The sequence below is a fragment of the Sinocyclocheilus rhinocerous genome, unplaced genomic scaffold (assembly GCF_001515625.1).
Source record: "Sinocyclocheilus rhinocerous isolate Xijiao unplaced genomic scaffold, SAMN03320098_v1.1 scaffold106, whole genome shotgun sequence".
In the NCBI taxonomy this organism is placed as follows: domain Eukaryota; kingdom Metazoa; phylum Chordata; class Actinopteri; order Cypriniformes; family Cyprinidae; genus Sinocyclocheilus; species Sinocyclocheilus rhinocerous.
The window spans coordinates 751,948-765,298 of NW_015633181.1; the positions used below are offsets into that span (position 1 = coordinate 751,948).

General features: G+C 36.6%; 5 protein-coding genes across 9 annotated transcripts in view; 3 read left to right on the top strand and 2 right to left on the bottom strand.

The window, feature by feature from the left end:
• LOC107743456 (mitochondrial uncoupling protein 2-like) overlaps positions 1–170 on the top strand; it is a 3,931-nt gene extending 3,761 nt beyond the window's left edge. Inside the window, exon 6 of the mRNA XM_016556678.1 lies at positions 135–170. Within this exon, the coding sequence (XP_016412164.1) occupies positions 135–170 (36 nt within the window). The remainder of the gene's footprint in view (positions 1–134) is intronic.
• LOC107743457 (mitochondrial uncoupling protein 2-like) lies at positions 112–1,819 on the top strand. Its single transcript, XM_016556679.1, has 4 exons — positions 112–269; positions 664–885; positions 1,271–1,484; positions 1,578–1,819. Exons 2-4 carry the CDS (start codon positions 760–762, stop codon positions 1,817–1,819), a joined length of 582 nt encoding a protein of 193 aa, XP_016412165.1. The 5' UTR covers positions 112–269; positions 664–759.
• A 186-nt stretch (positions 1,820–2,005) lies between these two features.
• On the bottom strand, positions 2,006–4,715 carry LOC107743405 (dnaJ homolog subfamily B member 13-like). The gene is made up of 8 exons (XM_016556620.1): positions 4,551–4,715; positions 4,333–4,439; positions 3,677–3,838; positions 3,345–3,502; positions 3,150–3,263; positions 2,658–2,771; positions 2,326–2,402; positions 2,006–2,186 (listed from the first exon to the last, which is right to left on the bottom strand). Exons 1-8 carry the CDS (start codon positions 4,616–4,618, stop codon positions 2,036–2,038), a joined length of 951 nt encoding a protein of 316 aa, XP_016412106.1. The 5' UTR covers positions 4,619–4,715; the 3' UTR covers positions 2,006–2,035.
• A 241-nt stretch (positions 4,716–4,956) lies between these two features.
• On the bottom strand, positions 4,957–6,735 carry LOC107743404 (39S ribosomal protein L48, mitochondrial-like). Its single transcript, XM_016556619.1, has 8 exons — positions 6,555–6,735; positions 6,330–6,382; positions 6,184–6,215; positions 5,998–6,080; positions 5,738–5,907; positions 5,474–5,576; positions 5,265–5,354; positions 4,957–5,130 (listed from the first exon to the last, which is right to left on the bottom strand). Exons 1-8 carry the CDS (start codon positions 6,573–6,575, stop codon positions 5,053–5,055), a joined length of 630 nt encoding a protein of 209 aa, XP_016412105.1. The 5' UTR covers positions 6,576–6,735; the 3' UTR covers positions 4,957–5,052.
• Positions 6,736–7,382: 647 nt separating this feature from the next.
• Positions 7,383–13,181, top strand: LOC107743403 (ras-related protein Rab-6A-like). 5 transcript variants are annotated; one of them, XM_016556617.1, is made up of 8 exons: positions 7,385–7,677; positions 8,934–8,992; positions 9,119–9,172; positions 10,244–10,349; positions 11,423–11,534; positions 12,317–12,410; positions 12,662–12,728; positions 12,885–13,181. In XM_016556617.1, the coding sequence occupies exons 1-8, from the start codon at positions 7,608–7,610 to the stop codon at positions 12,947–12,949; spliced, it is 627 nt and encodes a 208-aa protein (XP_016412103.1). In that variant the 5' UTR covers positions 7,385–7,607; the 3' UTR covers positions 12,950–13,181. The 5 variants fall into 5 exon arrangements, with proteins under 5 accessions (XP_016412101.1, XP_016412103.1, XP_016412100.1 ...); XM_016556616.1 differs by lacking the exon at positions 10,244–10,349 and adding an exon at positions 10,479–10,584 and having other exon boundaries at positions 7,387–7,677; XM_016556615.1 differs by lacking the exon at positions 12,885–13,181 and having other exon boundaries at positions 7,383–7,677; positions 12,662–12,878.
• Positions 13,182–13,351: the final 170 nt, after the last annotated feature.

The window sequence follows — 13,351 nt, forward strand, 5'->3', positions numbered from 1 at the left end:
ATTTTTGTTTAAGGTGAGTATTGTGACTTTACATACTGCGAATAGACTTTCTCCGTTACTTGCGAATGTGTTTTCTTTGATTATTTCAAGTGATGCTGATATGCATGTAACACGGAAATATTCTTGTCTTTCAGACTTTGGAGTATGTTTTTGATTTGTACGGGTTCTAATCGTTTCTCTATGGAAGAACGCGGCAACAAAATTCAAGTTGAAAGTCATTTCAACCAGAGAGATACTTTCAGAGAATCTTGAAGTTCTCATCCAAACCGGTTGGTAAAAAGTTTTCCAAAAGCGTTTATTCATTTGTTTTAATAAATAAGGTTAATACAGTTGATGTAATATTATGCCAGCATTACATAATCTCGCATTTTGTGTGTATCCGCACTTCCTTTATTGAAGCTCCTTTGTGAGGTAGAAAGTCAACAAAGCCGCCCCAGATGTAAACAGGATGATGACGTCAGCATATAGATTAGCATGTTAGAGAGAACATGATGTTCCTTTTTTGTCTGTTGATTGTCAGAGAGCCTTTACACCTAAATTAAGCACATCCATTGGCCCACCCCAAATGGCTTAAATTTGCACAATAAAACAGGTTTAAGGTTTTAAATGCATATCATAAACTTCTAAAAGAAAGTAATCCATTATGTGTCTTCCTAAATCCAGGTTAGGGTATAGTTCACCTATCTTGTGTTCACTTCATTGGTTTTCAACGCATTCCGTTTCACCTTTACGCTCCTGTGATTCCGACTGCAAATAAACATGGTTGGATTCAGAGCTGGTGATGTGCCTCCTACAGCCACTGTGAAGTTTATTGGTGCAGGAACTGCAGCCTGCATTGCAGACCTCTTCACATTTCCACTGGACACAGCAAAAGTTAGACTTCAGGTGAGTCTTTGTTGTGTGGAATTGGAGTACTTCGTTTAAAAGACAGTGTTTTTTTTTTGTTGTTTTTTTTTGCTCGAGTGACAGCTGAGCCAGCGGTTGAGTCTGGAAACAACAGACGCACGTGACTACTTGACCCAGATCAACTCGCAGCAACAATAACAAACTAACCTTTCATTTCAGGTGGAATGTTTAAAGTCACACTCATACTGACATCAGCTTTATCTATTTCTCTTGACTCTCTTTACACTAGCAACGTAAGCAGGTCCAGGCCTTGATGATTGTCCTTGCTGACCCAGGATCACTATGGACCCTTTTAAGCTGAAGATGCTGCTTCCCTCCGCTGTGATTCTGTAAAGTTTCTCCATCCACCTTTTGTTCTGTACAGATTCAGGGGGAGACCAAAAGTCCCGCGAACACAGGCCATGGTCCGGTGAAATATCGTGGAGTGTTTGGCACGATCAGCACCATGGTGCGTGTTGAGGGGCCGCGCAGTCTCTACAGCGGGCTGGTTGCAGGACTGCAGCGTCAGATGAGCTTTGCCTCTGTACGCATTGGCCTCTACGATTCCGTCAAGCAGTTCTACACCAAAGGCTCAGATCGTAAATTGTCAAACGCTTGTATGCAGGAATGATTGGAAACTATTTATGTAAGACCTCTCATATTAACACCATTCAATGCATTGTTTTCCTTAGATGTTGGGATTGGCAGTCGGCTGATGGCTGGCTGTACGACTGGAGCCATGGCAGTGGCTTTGGCCCAACCCACCGATGTGGTGAAGGTACGATTTCAGGCTCAGATCAGCGCCGGGGCCAGTAAACGTTACCATGGTACTATGGATGCATATCGGACCATTGCAAAGGAAGAGGGGTTTCGTGGTTTGTGGAAAGGTGAGCCTGGGCCAACTTCGGTCTATAATAGTAATAATAATATTTAATGAAATCCATTGTAATTATTTAATTCTTATATAATAATAATAAATTAATATTATATTTATTTAGTTTATATTCTAAATTAAAAGGTTTATTTATTGTATTAGTATTATTAGAATTTACTTTATTATAAAATATATTATTAATTTATTATATTAATATTTGAGTTTCAAGTGTTTTAATTCCTATAATGAACATTTCTATTCATGACTGAATGGACTTTAAGATGCCTGGATGAGTTTTGATGAGAGCGCTTGTTTTAGAAGCTTCTCTGGGAAATGTGTAATGAAGTGAATGATCAGGTCCCCTCTTTTGGACGGGTTGTTGACTAGTGGCATTCCCTCCCCGGTCACAACCTTGGTGTACTGAGGGCTGTAGTGTAAAGAAATTCAAATGAAACCGTCTTAAAGATGAAAACTACATTCAAAAGTTTTGAGTAACATTAAATGTGTGCTGACTTGTCTATTATTTGACCCGTGTATGCTACAGAGAGAAGGAAACGGTTACTCACTGCACAATGTCATTGATGGGGATGTTGAGAAGCCTGCCATCTAGTGTCTCAACTTCTACTGAGAAACCAATCAAAGCCTGCAGAGTTACCACAAATATAAATATTCAAAATCATATTATACTAAAATATAATTTTGAATAAACTTAAGTGGTGGCTTTTAGAGTGGAACTGTTCATTTTTAACATCATGTTGGTCTGATTGAAAAACCTATCACATATTCAACATGAAAACTAGACCAAAAAAGAAAATATCTTTTGTCATAATCTATTTATCTACATTATTCTACATGAAATAAGGACATTTTTGCTTGTGCTGAAAACAATGTTTTTCACCTTCTCAAGGGAAATGTGTGCTGTGTAGTACAGATTATCATTTTGGCAGTCAAAGCGTGGATGATGCCTTTGGCGTATGACAAACACAATATCTGCTGGGATGCTGTTTGGTCCCTGTGGAGAAAAAAAATTATATTCTGTGATGACCAAGATCAATTTACATACATAATGAAATAAAATTGTGTTTGGTCATACCTGGTCTCCCTCTTTTGAAAATGTGATCCGCGTCCCTTCATTCCATCCTGCTTTTACAGTGAAGGTTAAAATTTTGTCCCTGATGCTGGATGTGTGTCCATCTTCCTTCATGACCTGTATCAAACACATCTCTTCTGAAATTAATTTCTTATGAGTCCATATGATGTATGACAAACACAATATCTGCTGGGATGCTGTTTGGTCCCTGTGGAGAAAAAAAATTATATTCTGTGATGACCAAGATCAATTTACATACATAATGAAATAAAATTGTGATAAAAATGTGTTTCGTCATACCTGGTCTCCCTCTTTTGAAAATGTGATCCGCGTCCCTTCATTCCATCCTGCTTTTACAGTGAAGGTTAAAATTTTGTCCCTGATGCTGGATGTGTGTCCATCTTCATTCATGACCTGTATCAAACACATCTCTTCTGAAATTAATTTCTTATGAGTCCATATGATGTCATTTACACCCCTTTATGCAAAACTTACCCTACTGGATATCTTAATTTTTTTAGTGCATCCATAATAAAGGTCCTCCAAGGCGAGGTGAAGGTCTCTCTCAATTGGTGGATCTTGCAGCTTTTCTTTTTGCCCATGCAAGCTCTTAAAAGCTTTGTTGTCCTCACTGCCATCATTGGTGAAGAGTTCTATGACCGATATTACTAATCAGAGCTGGGATTCTTTAAAACACCAGGACATTATGAATATTTAAGACTTGATTGCACCAGACTGTCTCTTTAAATTTACATTCATAAAATAATACAAAAAGCTAATTCAGTGAAGAAACAACAACACCGCTTTTTCATTCTATAAAAAATAACCTGCAAATGGATTATCTCCACCGAAAAACTGTCTGAACGTTTCATCTGCATTTCCATGGTACACATATCCTGATGACCAGGCGCCATTCACTCCCAGCTCAGACGGGATTCCTCCTTTTAAACCCTCTTCTCCAAACGTATCATATGTGGCCTTTTTACGTGCTGCATTGGATAAAAAAAAAAAAAACAGAAATATAAATGTCCAGCTTACCAGGAAACAAGGAAATGAGGGGCTGTTTTCTTTAACACCATTGTACAGTGATAGTTTGAGATAGTAATACTATGCTGCTTTGATCCAAGTATATATGAAAAATAATGAAACATGACAAATATTTACACGGTACCTCCAAGAATACCATCACAGCAAACGTCAGTATATGGTTTTATTTTGGGGAAACATCTTAACCTTGTATGAACATTCATAAACTTTTATGTGACAACAATAAAAACTTATAGGCTTACACAACGTTCTTTAACTGCTATTGTTAGGTTGTATTTTTTTTTGTTTTGCCAGAACGTTCTAGGAATCAAAAACTAATATCAACCCGTTTATAGCAAGTATTGTAAAGCTGTGTCGCATATTCCAGCGCTGTTGTAGGGTTGTTTTGTGTGTTTTATTTTAGGTTTGTATTCTATATTTTGTCTTGTGCACTTACGGTCGCTCAGTGCGTCAAACGCCTCCGCGAGCAGAGAGAAGAGCTCGGCGGCGCGCGCGTGGCTGCTGCTGCTGCCCGGGTGATGCTTCAGCGCGAGCCGCCGGTAGCTGATACAGAGATAAAACGTCCTCAAAAAGACGGTAAACCATATAATTTTCTGCTTTGTATGCAGTGTATATACATAACACTACTTAGAAACCAAACAACTCGTAACTTACGCCTTCTTTATGTCAGCATCAGTGGCGTTGCGGTTTATTTCCAAAATAGAGTAATAGTCTCTTCCCATGGCCTGTTTATCTGCCCGTTTGGCCCGTTAATCTTTGCACTTTAACCGTATCACTGCACAAATGCAAACCCGAATTTCTCAGTAGGAATGAACATGAGCTCTTACTGTTCAGGTTAGTTTACCGTTGTCAAAAATGGTTATTATGGAAACGGAGCCTGGAACTCTGGGTAATGCAGTCTTTTATAAAACAGCTGCTGAATAATTTTATAAAAATTGAGAATATTGTGATACTGCCAACAACATTACAGCACAGTGACAGAGAGGATGAATTTCAACGCTCCTCAAATTCCTGTTACTGCATTCAAAAGAAGCCAAAAATGCCTAAATATTTACTTTTTTATGAGTTTATTGCTTCACAGATTCATTACAGCACACATGGGGTAGAAAACTGTCTGACATGTTATTTCATATGAAAAACATTTTGAAATAATTTATTAATTATGAATTTTTGCGAGAAGCCCCTCAAGCTCAGGTCTTGTTTTGAACCGGGCTTGATAATCTGCTTCTGTGTGCTGGAAAAAAAAAACATAAAACAAATTAAGCCTTACAGTTTCCATAAAAGTTGATAGGAGTGTCAAATACAGCTAGACAGATTTAAAATAAATATAAAAACAGTGTCAATATGTGTAAGGTGTAATTTTCTGACCTGCTTTACACAAAGTCGCACCCCCTCAGGCTGGTTCTTCAGAACGACTTCCATAAATATGGGGAAAAGTGTTGCCTTCATTTCACTGATCTAAAAACACACCACCAATAAATTGGTTATAGCTGCAGTATACCTATATTAATAATTACATTTAATCAAACAATTTAGTAACTTATTCATATGACCAAACACACACTCAAAGCATTCACCTGAACAATACGCTCATGGGTTTTCAGGACCGCATCTACATACATCTTAGTGCCTTGCTCCTGCATCACCATGACCTCTGTGCTTTTCGTAGGCAGGGCACAGCTTTAAAACATAAAATGAGAGCTCATTCATTTCACCACAACCTAATAATAATTAATAGGATGTAAAATAACATATAGTTGAAAATACATGATCTTGAGAATATGTTTTGGTTTGGGTGCATATTTTCTACATTTTGTAGAAAAAAACTCCCTTTATCCCACCTTTCATCGACTTTGATGTCCAAATGATTGCAGAGATTGTGGATGTATTGGGAATAATGTTCCACTAGAGTCATGTCATAACCGGAAACACACACATTAAACACGCCAAACTCTGTTGCTGTGGCCGCTTTGATCTGCTTCGCTTGAACTCTATCCTTCTTCTTCTTTGGCTGAATAGTAACAATAATTAATTTCGAACATGTTATTAACTGGTAATAAAAACATTTTACACAGATGATGGACAAAACCTTAGGTCTTACCAATGCTTTTGGAAGAAGATGTCTGTATTTTCCAATACCATGTGTGGGCATTGATCTATACTGTCTGTTAGTCAGCAAAACACCTAGTTAGACAAAAAAAATCACTTACAACTGTCAGTTACTTATATTTGTACACACATACATATATGAAAACTAAACATATATCAATAGATATAATGCTCTTACCCAAAGGCATTTGTGTAGTTAACACTTGACTTCTGTGACATTAGAGCAAAAACACTGATCAGTTTTAAAGATCACCATATATATATATATACATACAGACAGACAGGCATCGAAGATAAGGCATCTAACAATAAAATGACACTTACTGAAGCGATGATGCTGCACACAACAGCGCCCGTGTGTTCTGAAGCAATAAAACCTGAAAAAAAAGAATAGCACACACAATAAAATGATGATTGGAAATACAGTAAACTTTGTTTTTTTAATTAAAACACTCTGGTCTGCTCTTCCACTACGACCTTGGCTCATGTCAACAGCATAAACCACTGCAATACACCAACAACTGAGATGCCGTACTGTAAATACTGCACCTTGGTCAGTAACGTGTTCATTGTTTCACGCTAATATTTTAATTCAGCGGTAAAGTTTAAAGACAAGTAGCCAAAATCCGTAATCATCAATCCGAGAGGCGCATGTACTGCGCCCGATCTTCTTCACGGATTTCAGGTGAATCGACGCTCGTCCGGCGCATTGCTGCCGCCTGCTGGAGCAGAAGCGTCACATTTGCGGTTGAAATCAGTATTATTTGTTTTAGTAAGTCTTATTACCCCGCTTAGGAATAAAATATAATGTTGAAAAAACAGAATTCACAAAATTGTCCTAATATTAACCTACTCTACACTAGGTACTTGAAATAATCATAAATAACCACTGACACAGAAAGCAAGCATGCGTGTAATTTATCCTATATTTACATATAATTGTATCATATCTTAAAATTGGCAGCGACAGAGTAATTCAATTCTGGCAAACTCCCACTCAATTCAAGGGTTAACGGAACGCGATGATGCAGGGCAGTGACGCTAGAAACGTGACGTGGCGCTTGCAAAGCTCAACCTAACCTGTTTGGCGCCCCGCCTTGTTTCCATACATACACAAATAACAATTTCATTTCCACAAGCAAACACGTTTTAAGAACTCAAAAACATCACATATGAATATGGATACGAATTAATCAGTTCAGCGAGCCTGTTAAATGTACGTTTTATAAAGTAAAGACATCACAGGAAATGTCAGGAGCATAAATTAAACGATAGTGGTATTGAGACAATATCTGAATAGTTTTAGTGCGATCTAATTAATTATCCTCTACTATGTCATTAGTTTGACAAGAACGACGTGTTGAATGGACGCATGTCATTGTATTCTCTCAAACTCCATAGGCTGAGCTCAGCTGTCAATCACACCTCTGATTATCAAGTTAGGTTGCGGCGCAGACTTGGGCCTGAATAGGCGGCAGAGAGTCTCAAACTGAACCGAATTAGAGCAACAGGGATACTAGCGGCTTTATTTTCTTGTTTAGAGCATTTTGATAGTTATAGCAACACATTCACACCCACATTGGGCCCAGCGGAACCGGCAGCATGTCTGCAACAGGAGATTTCGGCAACCCGCTCCGCAAATTCAAGCTGGTGTTTCTGGGAGAACAGAGCGGTGAGTGTCGAACCGAACCTACTGGTCATGTCTCTTTTTCTTTGTTTGTATATGTGACTCTTATCTGTGTGTGCATGTAACATTATAAGTGAACGTGTGTATCTTGAATTAATTTATTATATTGCAACGTGTGTGTGTGTGTGTGTTGGAATGTGTGTACATATTTGGCAATACCTTTGATAATATGCTTACAATTGTACTGAAACGTCAAAAAACAACTTGTGATTACAGTTGAAGTCTTAACTATCATAAATCAGCCAAGGTTTTTCATTGAAATCCCGTAAATATCGGCTGTTACCATAAAGTCTGGTCTTGAACTGCATGTCATATTCTTTTCATAGCATGATTTTGTCTGTCTCCTGCGTAAACATGATCTTTGACCCTGTGTTTTGCTGACATGCTGAAATTTTCTGGATCTTCTAACAGTTGAACACTCGCATTTAAACTCAGGAGAACTTGTGTGTCTTCATAAGATATAAACGCCAACACTTACTAATAGATACCACTGAAGTCTCAGTATGAGGATCCATTCCTCTTTCTGAGATATCTGGCCCTGACACATGTGGCCTGTCAATCTCATATAGTGCTAGTCAAAAAAAAATCACTGGTTCCAGAATTCAACAGTATGTCAGGACTGGGTTCTTTGTAAATTAGCTATCAGTATAAAGCATAAACAAAGATCACGTGGCATTATTTTTTAAACTTTAATAAGACTAAACGTGTAAAAATAGCTTGGACTTTTCCTGGATGTCTAAACATTTGAATAGTAAAAAAACATCGCACATGTTCAAACTGTTTGCATATATTTACATAAACACTGATGCATGTGTTTATTTCACATGCGTTTTTTCCGGTTAATCTATAGCAATTACCCTGCATGTTTCAGTCATGTGAGAAGAATCTGATGTGAATCCGAAATGAATGTGGACAGATTTATGCATTCATACAGACCTGTTCTTTAGTCATTTTTTTTGTTTTGTTTTTAAAGTTATGCTTCTGAAATGAAATCTATTAGCATGTGAGTTTCAAATGTTAGGTGTCTCAAAGGATGGACTTACATGAAATGGACATTTAATTTGTGTAACTGGTTGGATCTTTTCCTTTTAGGAAAATGTATTGGCAATAAAAGTGATGATCATTGATGTAGAAATGTCTCTGGAAAAAAAAAATTGGCATACAAGTCACAACTTCACAAGAATGTAATAAAGATATGTAATGTTGATAGTTACTAGTTAATTCTGTATTTAATTTTGCAGTGGGAAAGACATCATTGATTACCAGATTTATGTATGACAGTTTCGATAATACCTACCAGGTGAGTGAAGATTTTTCTGACTCTGCAACTTTAAACAGTGTTCTGATTTGTTTGGATGTTTTTAATCAGATGCATGGATTAGTGTATTTTATCCTCAAAGTTTCATTTCCTTGCTTTTATTTTCAGGCCACAATAGGAATCGATTTCTTGTCGAAAACAATGTATCTGGAGGACAGAACAGTAAGTAAAATGTTTTTTTGTTCTAACAGTAAATTCGCATGCCCTTTCAATGTTTTAAAGATATTAAATCTATAAAAAATATAAGTTCTGTAAAATAATTTTACCAATGTGTAAATGTCTGGGATGCTATTGATTGATGACTGAGGGATTTGTTTGGTTTACATTGATCAATACTTTTTGACTGCACAATATGTCATTTTTAAAAACATTTTAAAGTCATTTAACATATTGATTTTAGTCAAACTGCAATGTTTTTATACTGTTGAAAGAACAATACTGTTACATTATGTTTAGTGTGTTTTTTGTTGTTGTAATTTTATTATAATTATTTTAATTTATAAAACTGAGTTTAGCATGAACTTCGTTGCTGATATGCTGAACATAACCTTTGCTGCTGATATGGTGTTAAATCAATGATTGAATAAATAAATAAACAATGATTGTAATGCATTCTACTTTACATCTACTTGTAGTTAACTATCACTATTATTATAGAAAATAATTTAAATTGATTTGACACATTAACGTTTGGTTCTTCTTATGACATATTATTATAATTGCATTATGCATGAAATTAATTCTGCATCATATTTTTCTCCTTTTCTTTGTTGAACATTAATTTGAACATTTATATTGTGATGTGTCTGTAAAAACCCAACATAAACTGCACCATGAGAAACTCCTGTGCCTTCTTCCCCCTGCTGTGTCTCTTTCGCTCTCTCTCTCTCTAGTTATTTGTTCATATGTGTATGTTTCCTTCTGTAAAGAATTGTTCTTTTTGATTGGTTTTGAGCTGGAAAGTTTTACTCTGAAGATCTGCAGTCTTGATAGCATAACACAATCCTAACCCATACCATAACCCTGCTAACGTGAGCCCATCTGAAGACTCATAACTTAATCCGTTCCCTAGCCCAAATCCTGAACTTGAGAATTTTTTCAGTCCACTTTGCTTTTTCTTATTTCTTACATTTCATTCAACTCCTTTTTTATCTATTATTTTCCCCTTGAATGTTTCATTTTCCCCCTTTTTTCCTTTATTCTCCTCCTTTTGTTTGTTCTCCATTCACACAGATCAGGCTGCAGCTTTGGGACACAGCAGGACAGGAGCGTTTCCGTAGTCTCATTCCCAGTTACATCAGAGACTCTGCTGCTGCTGTTGTAGTTTACGACATCACAAGTAGGTATCTGAGACCCGCTCTGCGTCCAGTTCCCCTCCTCTTACCTCTTCCCCTTTCTCCCCCACTCTCTCTCTCTCTCTCTCTCTCTCTCTCTATGCTGGATCTCTGGTTCTAAAATATTTGGCCAGGTGCGGCTGCAGCTTTGGGACACAGCAGGACAGGAGCGCTTCCGCAGTCTGATTCCCAGCTATATCCGGGACTCTACGGTTGCCGTGGTAGTCTATGACATCACAAGTGAGTGTGGATCCCCGCCAGGAAAACTTAAGGAAGAGGAAAGCTGTCTGTCATCTCAACGCAGTCTCTCTTTTTCTGTTTCACATCCTTTGTGTTTCTATGTGATTTTATTCTCTTTGTCTTCTTTTTTGTAACTTTTTTTTGTAATTGCAATTCAGTGCACCTTTTCAGTGGGCACCTTTTTTATATTCACATTTAAAGATGAACAGTTCCACACTTTCCTGTAGCTGCTAATGAAACGATAAAAACAGCTAAGTTATGCCATTTTCATAAAGACAGAAACATTTTTTTTAATTATTTATTTATTTTTTTAAAGAATGCAACGTACAGTTTAATGGGCAATAAAAATATAAATGACCAGTACATTTTTGGCAGTTATGGCCGAAAGTTAATTTTACACCCGCAACACTCAAAAGTTCCTAATAACATTTTCACTAATCCAACCATTGCTTTTTAAACCATTATTTTTAGCAACGCATTTTTATATTTGCTAAAAATATATTTTTTGTTAAATATATTTTGTTCATATAAAAATATTTGAATTATTTATAAAAAAAGAATATGCATTCTTTCGCCATTTTTATGTTGATGAGAGATGATTTGTCTATTTCTTTTTTAGATGAACTCTTTCTGCAGACCAAGTTCCTGTGACGCATTCATGATAACAGAGACACTTCCAGCTATTTAACTTCCTAGTTTCTTTCCTCTTATTTTATCCCTGTGTTTTTTTTTCTACCTGCCAGTTGTGTCTCCCTGTGTATGATCCTGGGATTCTCCTATAGACCCCCTGATGCTTATCTTGATTATTAACCCAGTGTTTCTGAAATCCCCCCGACAGATGTCAACTCATTCCAGCAGACCACCAAATGGATCGATGATGTCCGAACAGAACGGGGAGGTGATGTCATAATCATGCTGGTGGGAAACAAAACAGACCTTGCAGATAAAAGGTATGTTTAAATGGTTGTTTGGGAAGATTATGACATGGTTTGTTACACTGCTATGAAATGGTGTTCAACATATATATATATATATATATATATATATATATATGTATATATATATATTTATATTATTATTTTTTTTAAAGAAATTAATACTTTATTCCAGGGTGCATTAAATTGATAAAGTAATTTATTTTATTTTTATTTCAAATAAAGGCTGTTCTTTTGAACTTTTTATTCAAGAATCCTGAAAAAATGCATCATGGTTTCATGCAAAAAATATTAAGCAGCACAACTGTTTTCAACATTCATAACAATAAATGTTTCTTGAGGAGCAAATCAGCTTATTAGAATGATTTCTGAAGGATCATGTGACACTGAAGACTGAACGAATGGCTGCTGAAAATTCAGCTTTGGCATCTCAGGAATTAATTACATTTTAAAATAGATTACTATAGAAAACAGTGATTTTAAATTGTAATAATATTTCACAATATTACTGTTTTTACTGCATTTTTGATCAAATAAATGCAGCCTTTTTGAGAATAACAGACTTCTTTCAAAAACACAAAACCTTACAGACCCCAAACTTTTGGTTAAGGTGATGTGTGCACACAAAATTGCTGCAATAATTTTATTTGATGCAATATTTACATACAATTTACTAAACAGTAATGCATCTATTGACAAAGCACCTTTTTTTTTTTTTTATGTCACAAACTAGTACTAATACTCTATTAATCTGCGCAAAATAGGCAAATATTAATTATTACATATAATCATTTCAGGCAAGTTTCTATTGAGGAAGGAGAGAGGAAAGCCAAAGAACTGAATGTAATGTTTATTGAAACTAGCGCTAAAGCCGGATACAACGTCAAACAGGTGAGTGTGACAGAGATTTGACTTAAATCAAAAGTAGAAATATGTGCTTTAATGATTTATTAAATTTATATTTGCATGATTATTAAAAAACAGCGTTACTGAACATTGCACTCATATCAGTGTCTTTAAAAGATGATTTCCAGATGATTAAATATTCAACTTTTCTGAATGCAAACACCCCCACACACTGCTTGTTTTTTCTGATCCTGGTGTGAGAGTTTAATAATGGGGCTTGTGTTTCTCTCGTCTAGCTTTTCCGGCGTGTAGCAGCAGCTCTTCCTGGTATGGAGAGCACACAAGACAAGAGCAGAGAAGACAGTATCCTACACGCATATGTGCATAAACTTACATATGTAATTGCGCACTTGCAATCACTTGTTTTAGTACCCGATTGTCCATCTGTATAAATTTTGCAGTTTAAACAAACACACTACAAAAAACTTTGTATATTTCCTTAATTCCTTTTTCCTTCAGTGATTGACATAAAATTGGAAAAGCTGCCAGAGCAGCCAGTCAGCGAAGGTGGCTGTTCATGCTAAGGGGTCAGTCGACATTTCTGTGCTGTGTCTCTTATTGACGCTCTTTCAGACGCTCTTAGTCGCACTCAGCATCTCTCTGGATTTTCTGCAGAAGCTCCGCCCACCTGGAGGGAGTAGAACACTACCTGTCCGTCACCCTCATTACCGTGGTTACCACTGACCCACTCAAATGACTTTAAAGGGGTCATATGATGCGATTTCAAGTTTTCCTTTCTCTTTGTAGTGTTACAAGCTGATTGTGCATAGATAAGATCCCTGAAGTTGCAAAGACTAAAGTCTCAAAACCAAAGAGATATTCTTTATCAAAGTTAAGACCCTGCCACGCCCCCCTAAAACGGCTCATTCTAACACGCCCCCACATATCTACCCCACTATGTGGAAATATTTGCATAATGCACCCAA